This window comes from Chelonoidis abingdonii, chromosome 5 (assembly GCF_003597395.2).
Source record: "Chelonoidis abingdonii isolate Lonesome George chromosome 5, CheloAbing_2.0, whole genome shotgun sequence".
Taxonomy (NCBI): domain Eukaryota; kingdom Metazoa; phylum Chordata; order Testudines; family Testudinidae; genus Chelonoidis; species Chelonoidis abingdonii.
In genome coordinates, this window is record NC_133773.1 from 60,515,913 (window position 1) to 60,540,222 (window position 24,310).

At 44.5% G+C, this 24,310-nt stretch overlaps 1 protein-coding gene across 7 annotated transcripts in view; it reads right to left on the minus strand.

The window, feature by feature from the left end:
* The window catches only part of LRBA (LPS responsive beige-like anchor protein), a 582,443-nt gene extending 559,536 nt beyond the window's left edge, over nt 1-22,907 (minus strand). For 6 of the 7 annotated variants that reach the window (XM_075066317.1, XM_075066316.1, XM_032793238.2 and 3 more), the window contains exons 1-2: nt 22,620-22,900; nt 21,814-22,264 (exon numbers count right to left, since the gene is read on the minus strand). In XM_075066317.1, coding sequence (XP_074922418.1) covers nt 21,814-22,029 — 216 coding nt within the window. In that variant the 5' untranslated portion in view covers nt 22,030-22,264; nt 22,620-22,900. Of the gene's footprint in view, nt 1-21,813; nt 22,265-22,619 lie in introns of all 7 variants that reach the window. The other variant, XM_032793241.2, reaches the window with a different exon arrangement.
* Nucleotides 22,908-24,310: the final 1,403 nt, after the last annotated feature.

Consider the following 24,310-nt stretch of genomic DNA (forward strand, 5'->3'; position numbering starts at 1 on the left):
CAATTTTGAACCTTAGCGTCCAAAATCTGGGTGCTTAGCATGAACCTCCAAGCTTAATTACCAGCTTGGATCTTATCTCGCTGCCACCAGACAGGAATTACAGCGCCTGCCTCGCTCTAGTCCCCCAACTTTCCCTGGCGGACCCCAGACCCAGAAGCTCTGGTCTTACGGCAAGGAAATACTCCACTTCCCTTCCCCTCCCTCTCCACCCAGACCTTCCTCTCTGGGCTAACCTGAGAGTATTGATGCAATCTCTTTACATCACAATTCAGAAGCATATCTCCTCTATTCCACAAAGAGACAACCCCAAATACAAGGAAAGAATGATGTCTCTCTCTCTTCCCCCTCCACCAATTCCCTGGTGCTGCAGAGCTTATCTTCCGTAGATCTAACACAAAGAGAATTCCCTTCCCTTGTTCCTTAGCCTACCCAGAGAGAAAAACTCGAAACAAGTTCTTAAAAAGAAAAAACTTTTATAAAGAAAAGAAAGAAAAAAGACATCAAATTCTCTGTATCAAGATGACAATACTTAAGGATCAATTGCTTAAACCGAAAAAAATGAATAAACAGTCTGATTCAAAAAGATATCCAATTTGAAACATTCCAGCAAGTTACACACATGTAAATACACCCAAAACAACATAAAAGCCTATATTGTTTTTCTACCTGTACTTACAATTTGGAAACAGAAGAGTAGAAGATAGAAAGAACCTTCTCATAGCTGAGAGAGAGACAAAAGACACAGAGCCAAGACCAAGACGACCCACAAATTCCCTCCCTTAAGCTTTTTTAAAAAATCCGGTTTCCTGATTGGTTCCCTTTGTTAACTCTTTACAGGTAAAAGAAACTTAACCCTTAGCTATCTATTTATGACAGGGGCCAAGTGGGGCAATGGGCCTGGGCCCTGCAGGGCCTCTGACCCCACAAGAATCTCCCCCCTGGGCCCTCCCCCTCTTCCCCCAGCCCAAAGAGCTGCAGCATGGCCAGCAGCTGGGCAGCTCAGCTGAGCTCCTGAGTCATCCTGCTGCTTTGAGCTGCAGGCAAAGTAAGGGGAGAGGGGGCTGCAAGTTCTAGGGTTGCTGGGGGGCAAGTGGGGCAATTTGCTCCAGGCTCTGCAAGGGCCCCCGACCCCACAGGTATGTCTCCTTCCTCCCGGCCCCTCCTCTGCTCCCCCCACTCCCTTAAATCAGAACTTTCTATAGGGAACTGGTTGTTAAGATTTTGGCAGCTGATCACTGATCCCAGGAATTGTGCAGCAGCAAAATCTCGACTTTTACAGCACCCCAACATCAAAGTTTCAGGGTAACCGCACCTGTATTCCTTTCCATGGTCCCTCAATGCCCCCGATTTAAAGGTTCCCAGCTCCCAGCCCTCACATCTCTTGGGGAGAGACCTGCACTTTAGTCCCTCTTGAGAGGCAGTTTTAATGCCACACGGCATCCTGGATTTACATTGTGATACCTCCAGCCAGACTGCCTGTGCTTTACTTTTTCTCCTAAGGCTATGACTGGGTTTCTGCTAGGGTTGCCAACTTTCAACTCACACAAAACCAAACACCCTTGCCCCACCCACTTGTCCCGACCCTCTTCTGAGGCCCCGCCCCTGCTCACTCCATCCCCTCCTCCTTCTGTCACTGGGTCTCCTGACCCATACTCACTCTCTCATTTTCACAGGGCTGGCTCAGGAGGCTGGGGTGCGGGCTCTGGGGTGGGGCCAGAAACGAGAAGTTCAGAGTGCGGGAGTGGGCTCCAGGCTGAGGCAGTAGGTTGGAATGCAGCTGGGGTGGAGGCAAGGGGTTCGGAGCATGGGAGTGGGCTCCAGGCAGGGGGGTTAGGTTCTGGGGTGGGGCCAGAAATGAGGGGTTCAGAGTGCAGGAGGGGGCTCTGGACTGGGGCAGGGAGTTGAGATACAGGTGGATGAGGACTCCAGCTGGGGGTGTGGGCTCTGGTACGAGGCCACAGATTTAGAGTGCACAGGCTGGGGGAAATGGTGGGGTGCAGGGGTGTGAGGACTCTGGATGGGGGTGTGGGCACTGGGATGGGGCCAGGGGGTTGGAATGCAGGGGGTGCTCCGAGCTGAGACCAAGGGGTTCAGAGGGCAGGAGGGGGATCAGGGCCGGGGAAGGGGTGTGGGTTCCAGCTGGGGGGTGCGGTCTCTGGGATGGGGCTGGGGATGAAGGGCTTCAGGTGCAGGAGGGTGCTCCAGGCTGGGATTGAGGGGTTTAGAGGGTGGGAGTGGGATCAGGTCTGGGGAAAGGGGTTTGGGCACAGGAGGAGGGCTCAAGGGTGCAGGTTCCGGGTGGCACTTACCTCACGCAGCTCCTGGAAAACAGTGGCGTGTCCCCCCTCCAGCTCTGATGCAGAGCTGTGGCCAGGCAGCTCTGCATGCTGCCCTGTCTGCAGGCGTCACCTGCGCAGCTCCCGTGGGCCACGGTTCCCGGACAATGGGAGCTGCAGAGCTGTGCTGACTGGAGCCACCAGGATCTCTTTTGACCAGGTGTTCTGGTCAAGACTGGATGACTGGCAACCCTAGGTACTGCCTACAGTAACAAGTTACCACACAGTTCCTTTTAAGCAAGCACATTTATTCTTAAGGTAAAACCATTACAGAGCAAACAATGAATAAAAGAACCCACATGCATACTAGAAAGTAGAAATCACCCCCAACTCCAACCTAGGACCCTGGTGGGTTTTAGTCCTACAAAACACCCAATTAGGTTTTCTCCATGGTTACCAGTTCATCCCTCTGTGATCCAGAACTAGCATATGCTAACCTCCTCCAGGAGGAGCTACTTGTTTGTCTTTCTTCCACAGGACAGAAGCAACTTTGTCCATACAAAATGCAAGCTGGTCTCCATATTGGAAAAGAAGGTTCAAGGTCTGGAGAAATAAGTATCAACCCTGCGTTGCAGAAGAGAAAATAAAGATATGCTCCTATAGGCACAACATTCCGAAGAATCAGAGCAGGCCACACAGCAGGGACAGAAGGATGGTGAAATAATTTGGCAGCACATGACCTACAGAAGAAGAAAGAGGAGTGTCCATGTACCAGCAATGCAGATACAGGTGAGCAACCACTTTCATGTTCTCTCCACAGATACTAATGCGGACAGTGGACCAGGTGATACATCTGAGAGCAGAAGCAGACTCCACCAATTGGAAGGGATGAGATGCATTGTCCTAAGGATGGGGGTTCCATGACCACCGCTCCCAAGAGAAGGAGGCGGGTGGTGGTGGTCGGGGACTCCCTCCTCAGGGGGACTGAGTCATCTATCTGCTTTCCTGATCAGGAAAACTGAGAACTCTGCTGCTTGCCAGGAGCTAGGATTCACAATGTGACAGAGAGACTGCCAAGACTCATCAAGCCCTCAGATCGCTACCCCTTCCTGCTTCTCCACATTGGCACCAATGATACTGCCAAGAATGACCTTGAGCAGATCACTGCAAGCTACATGGATCTAGGAAGAAGGATAAAGGAGTTTGAGGCACAAGTGGTATTCTCGTCCATCCTCCCTGTGGAAGGAAAAGACCCGGGTAGAGACCATCAAATCATGAAGTCAACAAATGGCTACGCAGATGGTGTCGGAGACAAGGCTTTGGATTCGTTGACCATGGGATGGTGTTCCAAGGAGGAAGAGTGCTAGGCAGACATGGCCTCCACCTAACAAAGAGAGGGAAGAGCATCTTCGCAAGCAGGCTGGCTAGCCTACTGAAGAGGGCTTTAAACTAGGTTCACCGGTAAGGAGACCAAAGCCCTGAGGTAAGTGGGGAAGTGGGATACTGGGAGGAAGCACGAGCTGGAGAGCACAAGATGGGAGGACTCCCTCCTCATACTGAGAAAGCAGGATGATCAGCGAGTTATCTTAAGTGCCTATACACAAATGCAAGAAGCCTGGGAAACAAGCAGTGAGAACTCGAAGTCCTGGCACAATCAAAGAACTATGATGTGATTGGAATAACAGAGACTTGGTAGGATAACTTACATGACTGGAGGATGGTCATGGATGGATATGAACTGTTCAGGAAGGACAGGCAGGGCAGAAAGGGTGGGGGAGTTGCATTGTATGCAAGTCCAGTATGAAACTGCATAAAAACCTGAGAGTCTCTGGATTAAGTTTAGAAGTGTGAGCAACAAGGGGGATGTTGTAGTGGGAGTCTCCTCTAGACCTCCAGACCAGAGGGATGAGGTGAACAAGACTCTCTTCCAGCAACTAACAGAAGTTACTAGATCACAGGCCCTGGTTTTCACAGGAGACTTCAATCACTCTGATATCTGCTGGGAGAGCCATATAGACAATCCACAGACAATCCAGCAAGTTTTTGGAAAGTGTAGGGGACAATTTCCCGATGCAAGTGCTAGAGGAACCAACTAGGGACAGAGTTCCTCTTGATCAGCTGCTCAGAAACCAGGAAGAATTAATAAGGGAAGCAAAAGTGGATGGGAACCTAGGAGGCAGTGACCATGAGATGGTCAAGTTCAAGATCCTAACACAAGGAAGAAAGGAGAGCAGCAGAATATGGACCCTGGACTTCAGAAAAGCAGACTGACTCCCTCAGGGAACTGATGGGCAGGATCCCCTGGGAGAATAACGTGAGAGGGAAAGGAGTCCAGGACAGCTGGCTGTATTTTAAAGAATCTTTACTGAAGTTGTAGGAACAAACCATCCCGATGTGTAGAAAGAATAGTAAATATGGCAGATGAACAGATTGGCTTAACAGTGAAATCCTTGCTGAAAAAAGAAGCTTACAAGAAGTGGAAGATTGGACAAATGACCAGAGAGGAGTATAAAAATATTGCTCAGGCATGCAGGAGTGAAATCAGGAAGGCCAAATCACACTTGAGTTGCAGCTAGCAAGAGATGTTAAGAGTAACAAGAAGGGTTTCTTCAGGTATGTTAGCAACAAGAAGAAAGTCAAGGAAAGTGTGGACCCTTACTGAATGAGGAAGGCCACCTAGTGACAGAAGATGTGGAAAAAGCTAATGTACTCAAGGCTTTTTTTGCCTCTCTATCTTCACAAACAAAGTCAGCTCCCAGACTACTGCACTGGGCAGCACAGCATGGGGAGGAGGTGACCAGCCCATTGTGGAGAAAGAAGTGGTTCAGGACTATTTAGAAAAGATGGACGAGCACAAGTCCATGGGATCAGATGGACTGCATCTGAGAGTGCTAAAGGAGTTGGCAGATGTGATTGCAGAGCCATTGGCCATTATCTTTAAAAACTCATGGTGATTGGGGAAGGTCCCGGATGACTGGAAAAAAGCTAATGTAGTGCCCATCTTTAAAAAAGGGGAGGAGGAGGATCCAGGGAACTACAGACCAGTCAGCCTCACCTCAGTCCCTGGAAAAATCATGGAGCAGGTCCTCAAGGAATCTGAAACACTTCAAGGAGAGCAAAGCGATCAGGAACAGTCGGCATGGATTCACGAAGGGCAAGTCATGCCTGACTAACTTAATTGCCTTCTGTGATGAGATAACTGGCTCTTTGGATGAGGGGAAAGCAGTGGACATGTTATTCCTTGACTTTAGCAAAGCTTTTGATATGGGCTGGATGAATGGGCTATAAAGGTGGATAGAAAGCTGGCTACATCGTCGGGATTAATGGGTAGTGATCAACGGCTCCATGTCTAGTTGGCAGCCAGTATCAAGCGGAGCACCCCAAGGGTCGGTCCTGCGGCCAGTTTTGTTTAATATCTTCATTAATGATCTGGAGGATGCCGTGGACTGCACCCTCAGCAAGTTTGCAGATGACACTAAACTGGGAGGAGTGGTAGATACACTGGAGGATAGGGATAGGATACAGAGGGACCTAGACAAATTAGAGGATTAGGCCAAAAGAAATTGGATGAAGTTCAACAAAGACAAGTGCAAAGTCCTGCACTTAGAAGAATCCCATGCACTGCTACAGAATAGGCACTGCAGAAAATGATCTGGGGTATCAGTGGATGAGAAACTGGATATGAGTCGACAGTGTGCCCTTGTTGCCAAGAAAGCTAACAGCATTTTGGGCTGTATAAATAGGGGCATTGCCAGCAGATCTAGGGACGTGATCATTCCCCTCTATTTGGCATTGGTGAGGCCTCATCTGAAGTACTGTGTCCAGTTTTGGGCCCCACACTACAACAAGGATGTGGAAAAATTGGAAAAAAAGAGTCCGGCAGAGGGCAAGAAAATGATTAGAGGGCTGGTGCACATGACTTGGAGAGGCTGAGGAAACTGGGATTGTTTAGTCTGAAGAAGAGAAGAATGAGGGGGGAGTCAATAGCTGCTTTAACTACCTGAAAGGGGGTTCCAAAGAGGATGAATCTAGACTGTTCTCAGTGGTAGCAGATGACAGAACAAGAAGCAATGGTCTTGAGTTGCAGTGGGGGAGGTTTAGGTTGGATATTAGGAAAAACTTTTCCACTAGGAGGGTGGTGAAGCACTGGAATAGGTTACCTAGGGAGGTGGTGGAATCTCCTTCCTTAGGAGGTTTTTAAGGTCAGGCTTGACAAAGCCCTGGCTGGGATGTTTTAGTTGAGGATTGATCCTGCACTGAGCAGCGGGCTGGACTAGATCTCCTGAGGTCCCTCCCAACCCTGCTATTCTATGATTCCTCACCCCACTGACAACCCAGGCTGTCAGTGCTCACTGTGGGGGGAGGAGAGAGCTCCATCTGTCAGTCCCAAAGGGCTGAGCACTTCCTGGGAGAGACAGAGCACTCCTAGATCCCACTGGTTGTTCCCAATCACCTACCACCTATGACAGTTCTAAAAACAAATCGTATAATTCTCCAGGTACATATTGAAAAAACATGCCGACAAGAACACTCATCCCTCATTCTCAGAACCTCATTGGAATATATTGCAGTGAAAGATATTACTGTTTCCCCTCACAAATTGTTTCTCTATTGAAACTATATGCTGATGTCTTAACTGTTTGTGAAGGTTTGGAACTTTACAGCACTATATAAATGCTAGCTTTTGGGAAAGCTTTGTAAGATTATGATGCCAGCATTGAAACTGTATTGAAATGGAAAGAGTAGTAATTACAACTGTTCATATGGTGTCACCAGTTGGCAGGTTTGGGCTTATGGTGGTGGTTGTAAGGAGAAAGTTTGAGAACTATCTGCCCTAAATATGGAGTACTGCAGGTTAAAAACCATAGTGTCCACTAGCGATACTTTGTATTAAACAAAAAGATAGCAAGTGTCTTCTGCTTTATGCACATGAAGTAGGACCCTCAGACTCCTGACATCTCCAACAGGGTTCTCAGCTAGATGAAGGTCAATAAAGATTGACCACTGAACAAGTTTTAAAAGGCAACAATATGGTCATGTAATTGGAGACAGTAGTACAATACTGGATCTGCAGTATAAAATTAAGAATTAGTTAAAGCAAAACAAATTTAAATTAAGAAGTTAATAATTAGGTCAAGTTAATACCCAAAACCCTCATACAAACTAATATGAGCAGACCAAAAAGGCATTGAGGCATTTAGGGAGATACTTGAATGGTAGAAAGTTAGCCATCTGTGTAACTGTAATTAGGAATTATGAACAAGGTGGGTTTTTTCCCCCACGGATTGACCCACTTGAAATAAATAGAAACTTTTTAAAAAGATACATGCATTAAATTCAATGCATGCAAGGTGCAGTTTGCCAGAATATAATCTTAAATCATCTCATATACAGAAACACTGAAGAGTAGCAAGTAGCTATTTCACATCTAATGACAAATCTGTAGAGACTGATTAATGCAACAATATCATGCAGCTGTCCCATTAAATGATCATAAAGAATGTTTGGACAGTATAAAAAAATAAACTAGAAATGCCATTTCCAAATTATATTTCTTAACAATCAGGTTAGTATGCCATATTAAATGAGATTTTTTTTTTTAGGAAGGGATTACTGCATTTACCTTTAATATGGAAAAATTGAATTTATGTGGGGACAGCGCAAGATAAACCAAAATGTCCATAGTGTATCTGAGATATAACTTCAAATCAAGACACCAAAACATATTTGGTAGTCTTCAAAAACTGGCCGCTTTGACAGTCCATATAAAACAGCTGTCAAAAATCTCATTAGCTATCAATCTGATCTGACCTCACAGGTTTTAAACCTGTCTACTCCCACTTTACCAAGTGGAGACTTTCTGGTTCTCTCCTTCAAACACCCTGCACAATTCTGCCCTTTCCTAATAACCTAATCTTTAGCTCTTTCTGTATCTCCCCATATTTCCCAGCCTTGATGCCAATCTTTACACTGTTCATCCATTTCAATAGTTATCACTGTGCCTTCTTCCATGCCTCCCCCTAAGTATGGAATGCCCTTCCTGGTCCACAAAACCACTACTTTCTTCATATTCAAATCCCCAACTGTCTCTTAAAACATTCCTTGGTACTATGCAATGAGAAAGACAGACATATTGAAGTCCCACTCCTATCAAAACCTGCAAGAATGTAGCTGACTGATAGTGGCTGACTAAGGGCTTGTCTACGCTGGCACTTTACAGTGCTGCAACTTTCTCACGCAGGTGTGTGAAAAACACCCCTCTGAGCGCAGCAAGTTTCAGCGCTGTAAAGCACCAGCACTGGAAGCTACGCCCTTCATGGAGGAGGTTTTTCAGAATGCTGAGAGAGCACTCTCCCAGTGCTCTACCGTGACTACACAAGCCACGTTAAAGTGCCGTTGCGGCAGCGCTTTAATATTACCAGTGTAGACTAGCCCTAAGAAACTTGGTAAGTCACAATGTTAGTTTATTAGGTCACATTATTGTTTTATTGTGTATAATTTTCACCTCACACATGATGCATCCTTTCCCTCTATTGTGTCTTTTTTATACTCATATTAGCACTGAAAGTACCTTATTTTAGGTTTGTACAACAGACTGTGGATGCTACCAGAAAAAGCTACATGAATAATACAGTGCAGACAAAAGTCCACAGGCTATATATACAGATATTAGAAGCTTTGGGCCGATTCTGAGAAGGTAAACAGTACAAGAAAAATTTCATCTAGCAGATTGAGGAGGCGGGCAGAGCACCAGAAACTCCCAAAATCTGTTTCCAGTATGTTGGCTTAACATTTTGCATTCTACAGTATTGTGGGCTACTGGCCTGTCTCCCCAGCTCAGAAACAAATTGACATCGCATTCCTAGCCTTTTGCTTCAGGGTTTCTGCTTTATTTTTTCCAAACGCCGTAAATTCAGCACTTCAATTGTCCATTCCCCGGTAATCTGAGGTCTTCTGCAGTTGCATCTATTCCCTACAGGTTCCCTGCTCTGCTGCCTGCCACAGCAGCCAAACTGCTTCCTGTAGCTTTCCTCCCTCAACTTAGGCCTGGTCTACACTACACCGTTAAATCGATTTAACGCTGTACCTGTCCACACTACAACGCTCTTTATATCGATATAAAGGGCTCTTTAAATCGATTTCTGTACTCCTCCCCGACGAGAGGAGTAGTGCTAAAATCGATATAAACATATCGTATTAGGGTTACTGTGGCCGCAAATCGACGTTATTGGCCTCCCGGCGGTATCCCACAATGCACCACTGACCGCTCTGGACAGCAATCTGAACTCGGATGCAGTGGCCAGGTAAACAGGAAAAGCCCCGCGAACTTTTTGAATTACATTTCCTGTTGCCAGCATGGAGCTCTGATCAGCACGGGTGGCAATGCAGTCCCAAATCCAAAAAGGAGCTCCAGCATGGACCGTACGGGAGGATTACTGGATCTTGATCGCTGTATGGGGAGACACAAATTTTCTATCAACAAGCTTCCGTTACAGAAGACGAAATGCCAAAGCTTTTGAAAAAAAAATCTCCCAGGCCTAGCACAGGCTGCCTGTGACAAGCGTAACGGGAAGCCAGAGATCAATATGGACGCTCATGGAGGACGGAGGAAGGTAGTGAGGACTCCAGCTATCCCACAGTCCACAGCAGTTTCTCTGAAAAGTATTTGCATTCCTGGCTGAGCTCCCACATGGACTGTCGGCAAACACATTGTCCGGAGGGTTCAGGAAATTAGCTCGTCCAATTTACCCCCCCCCCCCCGCACATGAAGAAGAGGAAATAAATAGTTTCTTCTTCTTTCAATGTCACCCTATGTCTACTGAATGCTGCTGGTAGACGCGATTGTGCGCAGTGAAGGACGCAGTATCCAGCTCATTCTCCCCTCCCCGGGGGCAGACGTGCCAATATGACTATATCCGTCATCACCATCAGCCCTTGAGCGCTCCGGCTGGCCTCAGGTGAGGGCTGGCCGGGGGCGCCTGGAGTAAAAACAGGAATGGACTCCAGTCATTCTAGTAGTGGTACAGAACGGCTGGTAAACCGTCTTCATCAGGGAGCAACTGGGGGAACTGAGCTTCATCAGCCCCCTCCCTTTCCTGCGTGCTAAAGAAAGATTCTTGTATGCTTGGACTATCATTAGCAGCAGCATGCTGGGCTCCTCTCCCTTGCACCGCTTAATGTTCTGCCGACTGTCATAGCACCGGAGGCTGCCTCCCCCTCATTTTATGTCACTAAAAACTCATGTTCCTTATTCCTGCATTTCTTTATAACTTCATGACAGAAGATGGCGGGACACTGCACGGTAGCCCAGGAAGGTTGGGGGAGGAGGGAAAGCAACGGTGGGTGTGCAGGGGCACCCCCTGTGAATACTTGACACGGAGCACTGTGCTCTCTATTACACTGCTCCTCTAGTACACTTGCCCCATATTTTAGGCAGGACTGACTATTTTTACGAAACCATGAAAGGAGGGATTGTCAGGGAAGTCATTCCGTTTCTGCTTTGCGCCCCCGGCCGATCTCAGCCAAGGGCACTCTGATTAGCAGTAGACTACAGAGGGGGAGAGATAACCGTCATCTCATTGCCAGTTTTACTTGGCAGTAGACGGTACAGAATGACGGTAACCATCTCTGCTATCATGCAAAAGCAAATGAATTCGCGTTGCTGTGTAGCGCTGGAGTTACGCCTCTGGCCCGCAGCATCCCAGTTACACAATACGATGGACTTGGCTTAAAAAAAAGCTGAACAGGCTCCATGGTTGCATGCATATGGGCGTCTGCCCAGGGCAATCCAGGGAAAAAGGGCGCGAAACACGATTGTCTGCTGTTGTTTTCCCAGAGGAAGGAATGACTTTACGACTTCCAGAACCACCCGCGGGACTATGTTCAACCTAGAATTCCAAGGGGCACGGGGAGACTGCGGGAACTATGGATAGCTATGGAATAGCTACCCACAATGCAACGCCTCCAGAAATCGACGCTAAGCCTCGGACCTATGGACGCACACTGCTGAATTACTGTGCCTAGTGATGGCCGCGTGAAATCGAATTTATTAATATCTGTTTTTATAAAACCGGTTTAAGTAATTCAGAATTATTCCTGTAGTGATTGTAGACGTAGCCTTTGACCTTCAGGCCTTTTATTAGGAAAATCAAGTACTTGTTGAGGCAAACTTACAAGCTCCAACCTGTTCTTAACAAGGCTCTACCTCAGAAACAGGGAGTACGCCCCAGGTCCCATGGTGTAAAAAGGGCAGACTATTCCTGCTTCAGCCTTGTACCTAGGATCTCAGATGGCCTTTAATTTATGCCTTACACAGTCATCTTGTCTTGGTAAAAAAAGCATTATCCACATTTTTTGAATATGGGAAAAAACTAGAATCAGAGCAGTTAATGACCTTCTCAAGGCCTCAGAAAGTCTGTTACAATCCAGAATTAGCAGCCAGCTCTAACTTTTCCTTGCTTGGTACATTACTCTGCTTAGATTGGGCATTTGCTCCCACGAAAGGCACAACCTTTCAATGCCAAATTCCTATTTGCAAAATGAGGGAAGCTTATCTATTTATTAGGGAGAGTTGGAAGGCAAGTGTTAAGCACTTCGAGACCCTTGTGATAAAGATTATTTGATTGCTTAGTGTTACTATTTTGAAAATCCAAGAAAAACAGGGAATCAACATTCAGATAAACACAAAAAAAACACACACACACACAAAAAATACTGGAAATGTATTGGAAAAGAAGTAATATCCTAAAACTTTAACTCTGCTCTTGTATACGTGTGTACCCCTCCTTGTAAATTAGATATCTATCAAGGCATCTCAGCTGTCTTAGGGTGGTCTACACTACGCGGGTAAATCGATTTTAGAATTACGCAATTTCAGCTACGTTATTCACGTAGCTGAAGTCGAATATCTAAAATCCCGATTTACTCACCCGTCCTCACCACGCGGATCGATGTCCCGCGGCTCGCCATGTCGATTCCGGGAACTTCCGTGGTTGGAGGGAGTTCCGGAATCGATATAAGCGAGTTCTCAGGGATCGATATATCCCTCCGGAATCGATATAAGCGTGCTCAGGGATCGATATATCCCGTCTAGATTAGACGGGATATATCGATCCCCGAGCAATCAATTTTAACGCGCCGATACGGCGCGTAGTCTAGACGTGGCCTTAGAGGTTAAAAATCTATAGATACTTCGGTGGTTAAGAAAATGTTAAAGACCTCTATGTTAAGGGTCTTCAACCCAGACCACTGCTTTACACAGGTGATGAATACAAAGTTTAGGGTGTAAACAGTTTCAGAGAACTGACCTCTGAAGACAGTGAAGGGTTAAACCGGTAAAGTCTCCAATGAATGACTGCCATGAGAAAATCATATCAGGAAGGTAAACTTGGAGCTAAATACAACTGTGGTATATCTGAAGGAGAAGAAAATAGAAGAGAAATTGATTTTGCTGCTTTATCAATAGAAGTTAACCTAGGGAAGTCTCTGGTTAAACAGGTGGGATTTACGTGGGTGATTGTGACACGTCAGCCATAACAGTCATGTACGGAAACAGCACTCCTTGAAGTTCCATTACACTTGTCAATATGTTTAGTAGTTTTGTAGAAACAAAAAACTCAAAAAAAAAAATCTTCCCACAGAGTTTTAAACCATGTGTTCAAAAGGTTTCCAACAAATTCATTTCTACATTAACTTAAAAGGGATGGTTTTTTAGAAGCCAAAGTTTTAGTTGGTCAAGAAGTTTTCTTCAACTGTATTTCCTTTGTCCCACAAGGTGAGGCTAGCTCCATAAGACAGATAGCTAAAGATTATATGTACATCCCATTTAATGTGTGCTGGAGTATTAATCAGAGCCAGGCCCAGCCCTTTTCTTCACAAATTCTCTGAATTCCTGCACATGCAAATGTAGCTGTGGTGTTTCCTTTCAAGGAAAGAGGTGTAACTCTCTCCCCCAACACCTGGATAAGCTATACACACCATCATAATGGTACATGCATTTGTAGTTGTGTAAGGTATTTCAATGGGGTAATGTATGTGACTCAATGTCAATGTTGAAAACCAATTATGCAAATGTGTATGAATGATTTTGACCAAGCCTGTGCCATTGTTCATGGCACAATTAGGTCTCATTTACACTACAAGATAGACACTGTTAAACTAAAGTTATGAGATAATCATGTTCTGTTACTGAATTCTCATCATCACTTGATTTGGAGCGTAAACATGCGGCTCAAGTACACAGGGGAACAAAACTGAGTAGCGAAAAGGAGAAGCACAACACTTCACAAGCACGCTCAAATTCATTTTCGGCATGACTGAAGAAGAAGAGGTGAAAGAAAGAGAAAGGAGATTGTCATCCTTGGCACAAACATGTCCACCATGATTAAGAGTTAGTGGGTTCATATTATGCTAAGTTCAACAGAAAGAACAGTAAAGGAAATATTTTGAAAGTATTGAATTGAGTTTTAGCTCTATGCCTCACGTTGACTGGTGGGAAATCAAAGCAGGTCATACAGCTGAAGTTATGCATAACCATATAAATGTAGTGAGTTGACTAGTTTACTGAGATTTTTAGACTGCAAACCTAACTTGGCTAAAACCTGTTACCTTATCATGCATGCTGTAGGTATGCTGAAGTGACAAAACAGGGGTAACTATAGCTAGAGGGGAAATCACCACTGACCGAGAGGAGATTATGCTTTGGTTGCAATACACACACTTTCGTTTAATCTGAAATGCTGCTTTTGAAACTAGATTAGCACAGTAAAACATTAACAAGCTACAAAAATTCATATCACACTAGGCCAAACAATGCACACCTACTGAGGAACTAGTGGTCTACTTTGACAGCTATGGTAAATGTAAAGGTGCTCATTTTATTTTAATCTGCTCCAGCTTTTCCTTTTTCACAATTGGATACAAGTTAAAAAGAAACAGTTTCTATAAGGAAAAACCCTGATTTTTCCTTCATAAACCCATTAAGCACGTGTCCCAGTGGAGTAAGAATTTGACAAGAAAAAGAAGCCCCCGCAATTAATTTCAGAAGGAGATGGTCTGACAAGTGTTGTGGGGTTTTTTTGTTTTGATTAAGTTATGGGAACTAGCCTTCCTACAGCCTTCTTCCTCAATACAAAGCCAATATATTACCGTATATATTTGTTCATAAGCCAAATATATTTGGTAAAAAAGTAACGCATCAAAAAGCGGGGTCAGCTTAGAAACGGGTCTACACCAAAATCTGATGATTTTAAACTCTAATACACTGTCATTTTGTTTACCTGGAGCGTCTGCAGGTATGGAGCCCCTCAGCTCCCTGTGGCCACAGTTCACCATTCCCAGCCAATGGGAGTTTTCCCACAGCTCCCATTGGCTGGGAACGGTGAACCGCGGCCACAGGTAACTGAGGGCTCCATGCCTGCAGATGCTCCAGGTAAACAAGACATCCCAACCTGCCAGAGGCTTACCCTGACAGGCTGGGAGCCAAAGTTTGCCAATGCCTGAAATATAGGGTCAGCTTATGAAAGGGTCATACAGTTTTTGCTATTTTTACCCAACCATCTTGGGGGCGGGGATCGGCTTATAAATGAACAGGCTAATGAACAAATACATACGGTATATCACATTCTTGAGGTACTGATACATTTCCTTACCAAAAAAAATGCAATGTTTTTCTGCCATCACATTTGCCCATTGGCTTGCCTTCACAGGCTTGCTCTTAATTGAGGTAGAAACTATGGCCAAGATCCTGAAATCTCTTGGGGCAGACCGTTAAATGTATGAAAGAATTAGGACCAATAGTTTATCTGCCTCTTGGAGAAAAAAAGATAGGCCTTTCAAAGAAAGCCCACAAGAGATCACAACCTTTGCATACAGACTAGGAAAAGGGGAGAGAAGCAAGCCAAATAACTGTCCCTCTATCAGCTTTACAGTGTTATGTTTAACAAGTGATTAAGGAGTGCCAAAAAGTGGTCCTCTTCCTTTACTCATGTGCAAACCAGTTCTTGTCCTCTTCCTTTTTATAACTTACATATATGGTGAGGTGATGCAGCAGATCACAGCAACAAAGAAAGACCAGAGTGTTTGACCCCCTTGTGTTTTTGCTGGAGAAATGCTTAGTCAATTGAAACCCTGAGCAAAACCCTGGCACAAATTCCCAGTCCCTGATTACACACACCACCACATTCATCCCGTCAGAAGGGATGAACGCAAGTGTGCAATGCTAGTTGCTTAAGACAGTCAGGGATCTTGCCATATAGATGTCTATTTCTCAACACAAGTTAATGCAGCACAGCTTTGTAACATGCTTTGAGATCTACTGAAAAGTGATATCATAACTAGGGACTATTAACAAATACTGGCCAATGAATAAGATTTCAGGCAGTCTGTTACTAAAGTTGCACAAAAAGATACCCAAAATAGCAGCTATATCTAATACTGCCTCATGATAGAAAGGAGGCATCGCTACACAGGAGTGTGACTGATATTGCAAGACGCACATCTCTATAGGTGCCCCTCTGCCATGTACATTGCCAAACGAGACAGTCTCTACGCAAAAGAATAAATGGACACAAATCTGACATCAGGAATCATAACATTCAAAAACCCGTGGGAGAACACTTCAACCTCTCTAACCACTCAGTGACAGACTTGAAGGTGGCAATTTTGCAACAAAAAAACTTCAAAAACAGACTCCAAAGAGATTGCTGAACTCGAATTAATATGCAAATTAGATACAATTAACTCAGACCTAAACAGAAACTGGGAATGGTTGGGTCATTACACTAATTGAATCTATTTCCCTATGGTAAGTTCTCCCCAAACCTTCTATGGGTCATCTTAATTATCACTTCAAAAGTTTTTTCTCCTGCTGATGATAGCTCTTCTTAATTGATTAGACTCTTCCTGTTGGTATGCATACTTCCACCTTTTCATGTTCTCTGTATGTATAAATCTCCTGTCTGTGTATTCCATTCTATGCATCCGAAGAAGTGAGCTGTAGCTCACAAAAGCTCATGCTGAAATAAATTTGTTAGTCTCTAAGGTTCCACAAGTACTCCTGTTCTTTTTAAGAGTGTAGCAGTGTCCCAGTGGTGGTCAAGGGATGAACAACTCCTTTGACAAGCATGCTGGAAGTATAACTCAGTAGATATTGGAATCCTCCAATACATTAATGGGCAAAGGTTAAAGATTTTGTTCTCAGCACACTTGGAGTTACTGCATAACTAGACTGAACTATTGTTACTTATGCCAGCATTACCACTTGACAGGACTTCTAATTTTTTTTATAAGTGACCTTCAAAGGATATTTAAAAATAGGGCTTATGATTTTTTTATACTTCTTTATAATGTACACTGAAAGCCTCAAAAGTTGTCTTTAAAACCATGATTTCTTCTTTTTTTAAAAAAAAGAATTCTTAAATCAGCAGGAATGTCAAGTCTGCTCTTTTGTTTTTGCTGGGGCAGATGAACCTCACAGGGTTCTCCCTTAACCAGCTAGCACATGGTAAAATACAAATTGCCCAGTCTACATGAAAGTCTGAGAAGGTGTTTAAAAATCCACATTTCATCCTAGTTTAGGCATTACTTTAGAGTGTAGTTCTGCTATGAACAGTGACTATGTAAGGACACATTCCTATTCAGTTCTGCTCCCTGTGCGTGTTCAAAGTCTGCTTGCTTTGGTAACAAAAATATGGTTCCCCTGGTTTTTTTTTATTCCTACCATCACTGCTGAACTAATACAGCTATGAGTTAGTAAAATGAATGAAACCCAGTTCAGGGGGGAAATATTTGTCCTCATTTACTTATGTACAACCCACTACTGAGGGCTAAAATTTAACCTGAAGAATCTATTACTAGTTATGGAACACAACAGGACATTCAGATCCCAAGCTGAATTTGCAGGACTGATAGAAGGGCAGACTTCTCCTTTTACAAGTTATGAGATAATTTGCTCTGGAAGTAAGTGAGACACAGAGCAGATCACAACAACATTCTTAAAAGTCACTTTTCAAATTCGATCAGCACAAGAGAGTAAGTATAAGAACGGCCATACTGGGTCAGACCAAAGGTCCACCTAGCCCAGTACCCTCTCTTGCAACAACGGCCAATGCCAGGTGCCCCAGAGGGAATGAACAGAACAGGTAACCATCAAGTCATCGCCTATTCCCAGCTTTTGGCAAACAGAGGCTAGGGAAACGATCCTTGCCAACAGCCATTAATGAACCAATCCTTCATGAACCTATCTAGTTATTTTTTGAACCCTGTTATCGTCGTGGCCTTCACAACCTCCTCTGGCAAGGAGTTCCACAGGTTAACTGTGTGTTGTGTGTGAAGAAATACTTCCTTTTGTTTGTTTTAAATCTGCTACCTATTAATTTCATTTAGTGACCCCTAGGTCTTGTTATTTACTCCATCTCATAACACACGTCCTTATTTACTTTCTCCACACCAGTTAGGATTTTATGGACCTCTGTCATATCCCCTCCCCCTTGTCATCGCTTTCTTCCAAGCTGAAAAGTCCCAGTCTTATTAATCTCTCCTCATATGGCAGCCATTCCATACCCCTAATCATGTTTTTGCCTTTTCCTGAACCTTTTCTAATTCCAATATTTTTTTTGAGATGGCACACAGTATTCAAGATGTGGACACACCATCGATTTAGATACCTGCAATGATATTTTCTCTTATTATTATCTATCCCTTTCTTAATGATTCTCAATATTCTGTTTGCTGTTTTAATTGCCACTGCACACTGAGTGACTGTTTTCAGAGCACTATCCACAATGACTCCAATATCTCTTTCTTGAGTGGTAACAGCTAAATTTAGACCCCCATCATTTTATATGCGTAGTTGGGATTATGTTTTCCAATGACTGGAAGACAGTTAATGTGACATCAATATTTTAAAAAAGCCTCTACAGGTGATCCTGGCAATTACAGGCCAGTAAATCTAAGTTGACTACCAGGCAAATAGGTTGAAACTACATAGAATCATCATACACACAGATGAACATGATATGTTGGAGAACAATTCTTTGAGGAGGTCAACAAGCATGTGGACAACAAGGATCCAGTGGATATACTGTACTTTGACACATCAGAAAGCCTTTGACATGGTCCTTTGCCCAAGGCTCTTCAGCAAAGTAGACACTCATAGATCAGTAACTAGTTACAAGACAGGAGACAAAAAGGGTAGAAATAGACAGCCCATTTTTACAGTGGAGAGCAGAAAACGGCACAGTCCCAAGGATTTGTAGTGGTACCAGTGCTGTACGACATATTCATAAATAATCTGGAAATGGGGGTAAACAGTGAGATGGCGAAGTTTGCAGAGGATACAAAATTACTCAAGATTGCAGTCTGCTTTTGACTTAACTAAGAGTTACAAAGGAATCTCACAAAACTGGGTTGACTGGGCAACAAAATGGCAGATGAAATTCAGTGTTGATAAATGCAAAGTAATGCATATTGAAAAACAATCCCAACTATGCAGACGAAATGATGCAGTCTAAATTAGCTGTTACCACTCAAAAAAGATCTTGGAGTCATTGTGAATAGGTCTCTGAAAACATCCACTCAATGTGCCTCAGCAACCAAATAAGCTAACAGTTAGGAACCATTAGGAAAGGGATAAGACGGAAAACATAATGCCGCTATATAAATCCATGGTACGTCCATATCTTGAATATTTCATTCAGTTCTGGTTGCCTGGTCTCAAAAAAAGGTATTAGAATTGGAAACAACACAGAGAATGGCAATACAAATGATTAGGGGGTATGGAACAACTTCAGTATCAGGAGACATTAGAAAGACTGGGACCTCTCAGCTGGAAGAGAGATGACAGAGAAAGATGTGATAAAAGTCTATAAAATCAGGAATGGTGTAGAAAAAGCAAATAGGGAAGTGTTATTTACCCCTTCATATAAGACAAGAACCAGGTGTCGCCCAATGAAATTAATAGGCAGCAGGTTTAAAACAGACAAAGGAAGTACTATTTCACACAACGTATCCTGCGGAACTCATTGCCAGTGGATGTTGTATCGCCAAAAGTAAAACTGGGTTCAAAAAAGAACAAGATAAATTCATGGAGAATAGGTACAGCAACAGTTATTAGTCAAGATGGTCAGGGATGCAACCTCATGCTCTGGGTGTCCCTAAACATCTGATCACTAGAAGCTGGGACTGGATCATAGGGGATGGATCACTTGATAAATTGGCCTGTTCATTCCCTCTGAAGCACCTGACACTGGCCACTGTCAGAAAGCAGGACACTGGGCTAGCTACAACATTGGTCTGACCCAGTACGGCTGTTCTTAAATTCTTAAGAAACTGTGGCTTTGGACAAGTGAAGCTGTTAAAGGGAAGAAGGTGTGGTGCTTGGATGCAGCTTCTCAGTGGTTTAGCTTCTCATCTTCCCCTGAACTGCACTCTGATCATAAAAGAGTGTTAGAAGCCATTTAAGTTCTCTAAGCAGTAGGGACTCTGGGTTCCAATGGCACTGGCTCTCCATTACCTTTAAATGATGCTTCTTGTGGTAGAGTGGGCAGGGGAGGACTGAGGAACTCAAATGGAGCAGCAGGAGGGAATAGTAGCCTCTGCATTCCTGCAGTTTTGCTCAAACTCTCCCAGCTACTCCCTGACAACTCACCTTTGGCTAAGGATCCTCAAAGTATGAAAAGCAATGTGCCAGAATATGGTGGAACTTCATATTTGCCCTTCAAAGCCCTAAATAAAGAGGACTCCACCAGCCATTCCCTATGAGCCTTCCCCTCCATGTGCTTTAAAGCTGAGTTTACTTTAGAATATGCATTTGCAAAGTATACTTTTAAGAACTGAATTCAGTGTCTCCTAGATGAGGCATTTATGGAAACTTACTGATTATGGCTTGCCCCTACTCCTCTCTAAAGTTTAGGAGGTGTCCATTAAACTCTCAAATATTCTGGTACTCATTTGTTTTCTCTCCTTGATCCTGTAGCTTTTTAATACTAAAATAGCATGTCAACAGGAAATATTTTATTAATCTGAACACCCAGACAAATTTATTGAAAACTATACATTAAAGAACAGCTAATCAAATTAAGATACTGTCAAAAGCCGTTAAACAGACCTAACAAATGTAGATGTTAAGATTAGCTCTGAAGTACAGACAAAAGCATATTGCTAACAAAATAACTGAAGTACAGATAGTAATTAACACCTAATATACTTTTTGCAGTAACAGTGACCTTTTCTTGTTACAAGTTTTACACTTGTTGCATGTGCTCCCACTTCCTGGTTTGTCAGAACAGAAGCCTCATTCAAGCTCAGACATCTATCTAAAGCAAGCACAAAAAAACTAAAACTACCACCAATATATTCATTATCCATATTCAAGCAGTTCCTAGAGGCCACAAGTAAAAGTAGAGCTCCATTGTAAAAATGTAATAAGAAAAAAAGTAATAAGAAAAACAGTTACACGCACACCCAACACTTGGGCACCCTGTATAGTGCGAGTTAAACATTCGGGCAAAACTGGCCCAACTGTTTTCTTAACATGGTATTGAGAGTTCATTACAACATTGTGCTGTAGATTACTCAGAACAAGAAATACATTCAGTTTTCAGTATTGCTTGTTAGGAACTATTAAAAACATCTATGCTAAAACCACATGTCATGGTAGTGTAAAGATGCTCACTCTAAGATGATAACACCCTGTAACAGAGAGAGATCTGATGATTAATATTACTGTTTTACTATATTGTTTCTCTAAACAAAAGCTCACTGTTTTCATAATTGTTTTCTCTCTAATGTTTGCATGGCAAGAATTTGGAAACTTGTTAAAACATCCTAAATAAATACTTTAAAAAACAAAACAAAACACTTGTATTCTTTATTCAAGCTACTGCTATTTTGAGGTGCAGAATCAATATGGCATGCATCTGGTTACTTTGTAAATTAAAAGGCCATGTGAACAACAACTTTTGCTAATTATCAAAGTAAGAGTGACTGACACCTATATTTAAATAAAATAGCTTTCCCACCACCTTAGAATATGAAAATTCCATGCATAAATGGAAAGAGAAAGGATTATTCACTCACAGCCTTTAGTGACAGACCCATAAACATTATACCTTCATGGAAAAGTTTTAAAAGACGTAACATAGTTTGCCATACTTTTTCAATTAAAAATGAACATGTTGAACAACAATGTATACTACATTACACTTTGATGTGTTTCTCAATTACTACTGGGAAAAGCTGCAGCTTCCCTCAAGGCAAATGAGATTGACATCTGTGTAGTTTTTTTTAAAAGCTTAATTTATAATGCATAGACATATTACCTTTAACATCTGCAAAAGTTGTAAGCAGCAAAAAAGAGAATCTAGCCAGAATTTATTAGTAAGTATTTCATAAGAATGTAAATGAGTGAAAAAAAAGAGTTTTCAGAAAAGGAAATAATGTAAGTGTGCCCAGAGTTTTTACTTGCTTCTCTTGCTTTCCTATTTTGTTACTTTTCCTTTCACTCTCAGAATGAGCATTAGAAAAATGATCTGCTTACCAAGTTGAATACAGTTTCTACAATATCCCTATTGGACACTTCGCCAACTTCCACCAGTCCCGTCAGCACTGCAAATTTCATCCTGATGCCTCGGATAGGGATTCCTGGGTTCAAGGGCTGCAGGCTACTCCCCACTTCAGCAGCACTTCCTCCTTTCCCTCCACCTCCTCCACCATCACCTGTTGGCTGAAGAACCTGTTTGCCTTCGCTAGCCATAGCTAGTTCAATTCAGATTACCACTAGCTGAAATGCCAGAGGCACAGCCGCCACAGCCAATGAGAAGCGATTTCAGTGGCAGGGAAAGGGGTCTCTTGCTCACTCTCTCTTCAGGTCCAACTTGCGAAACACCCCAAGTACACGGGGTGTGGAGAAAGCTCGCCCAAGCTTGGCTTTTCCTCCACAGCAGGGTTGGGTCAGCTGCCCCACTGCACCGAGGCAGGTACGTAAAGCCCTGAAAGGCAACACATCCAGTCGTTTGAAAGCCCCTGCGAGGCAGACGTCCCCCCAAGTTACCAATGGTCCACTTCCTCCTCCTCCTCCTCCCCCGACCCACAAAACAGGGACTGTGGCAGCCGGGGAGCAACAGCCTCTTCCCCACCCCCTGGAACTTGCCCCACAGACAGCGCTGGGTTTCTCAAGGGGAGTCAAGGCGACGCGCCCAGTGCCCGACTCTATTCCCTCCGTGCTTCCAGCTCCCGGGCTCGGACCTCCGCCGCAGCTGAGCGTGTAGAGCCCGCTGCCCCTTCGCCCGCTTGTGCACGCACAGGTGCAAAGACAAACCACTCAGGAAGGAAGTTCAGACTCACCCAATTCTCCTCCTCGCGTCTCGTGTGCCGCGCGGCTGGGGGGGGGGGTGCTTTAATGCCCGGCTGAGGGGCGGGGAGTGGGCTGCTTTGCTGCCCCACTCGCGAGCCCTTTCGTCGCTAGCCCCCCTGGCGGAGAAGTACCCGCCGCTCCTAGAGCGGGAAGGAGCCGAAAGTTTCAGCTGCCGCTTCCTCACCCCGCGGTCTCAATTAGCCCCATGTCTTCCTGCCTCGGCTGCAAACACGGCTGCTCTCTGCCGCCATGACAGCACTGAGCCCCGGGAGAGCTGCCGGGCGAGAAGCCGTGCGCCTGCGCGGCCAGGCAGTGGCAGGCGGGCGGGGCGCAGAGCAGGGCCCGGGGGCCGGAGGCCGCTGCACGCCAGGTGAGCCCAGGTGTGTGCAGGTGAGCGGCGCGCGCAGCGGCCCGCCGCCAGGGCGGGAGCTGTGAGTGCGGGGGGGTCGCCGGGCCGGAAACGGCTGCGCAGCAGCCACCTAATCCTGCCCGCTGCCCTGGCCCGGGATTAGCGGCTGGAGGAGCGGCCGGGGAAGCTCCCTCCTGGGGGATTCATTTTCAGTGTTCGTTTATTGGTCGCCCAGACGCGTGTGAGGCGCCCCACGGCTTCCGCAGCGTTGATTGACCTGATTTCCAGAGGTGATGCTGCGCTGCTCCCACGGGACCGGGAGGCGCCCGCACCTATGGAAAGCAGGCTGCTGCAGTGTCCCGATGAGCAGAGGGAAGGGGAGCAGTGAGTCAGGAGAGGTGTGAAACCTGGCTAGCGAGTACTGCTCCTTTCCTCTTTCTCGCCTTCTGTAGTGCGCTCCCTCTTCTCAGCTGTTTTTCTTTCCGATCCTCATCCCCAATTCCCTTCTCTGTCTTCCTTTCCCACCGGCTGGACTGAGGCTGCAATCCTGAAAAGAATCACCTAGCTTCAGTCGGGTTATTCATATGTTTAAAGTTGAATGTGTGGGAAAATCTTTAGTGGCCCTGGGCCTACCTATGGGTCAGGTTACTTGTGGTCTAAATGTATGTCAGGTATACAAACTTTTGCAAAACCTTAGCCCTGCTGCAGGAGGATTTTGTGATTAGAGTTAAAACAATGGATACACTTTTGAAGAATTAAAAAAAACTAAATAATTTGCCTGCCCTGTGCAAGTTGTGAAACTAACTAGAAAGAAAAGTGAAATCAACTGGTCTGTATTCTCTAGCCAATCTGAGAGAAATGCTACTAGTAAGCAGCATATTAAATAGTAAATTTAGATGATCTTTAATTATTTCATCTCTCAATCACCTAATTTAGTAGCATATATCATTTAAAAATATGTATATGTCTTAATTCAACTCTGAATTACACTGACATCTAATGTTTTTAAAATCAGCCTGAAGGGCAGTGATACAAGGCACCTGCAGCCACTGTTTCAGCAGGATGGCCACAGCATGTCAGTGCAGTCCCAAATGCAGTAGAGTGACAGGGGAGAGGACATGGTGAAGGCAACCAGGGGATACACAGGTTGAACCGCATGCCCCAGAAAGGCTTTCTAAAGCACCTGGATGGGAGTTCACCTGGGAATCCAAAGTACTAGCCAGGCCTGGGACTGTTTAGTTTCTGACATCAGACAAGATTGGGTGCATTCAGTGTAATGAACACATGCCCCAGCCTCTGATGGTGGCTGCAGTTTAAATCGCAATAATAAAT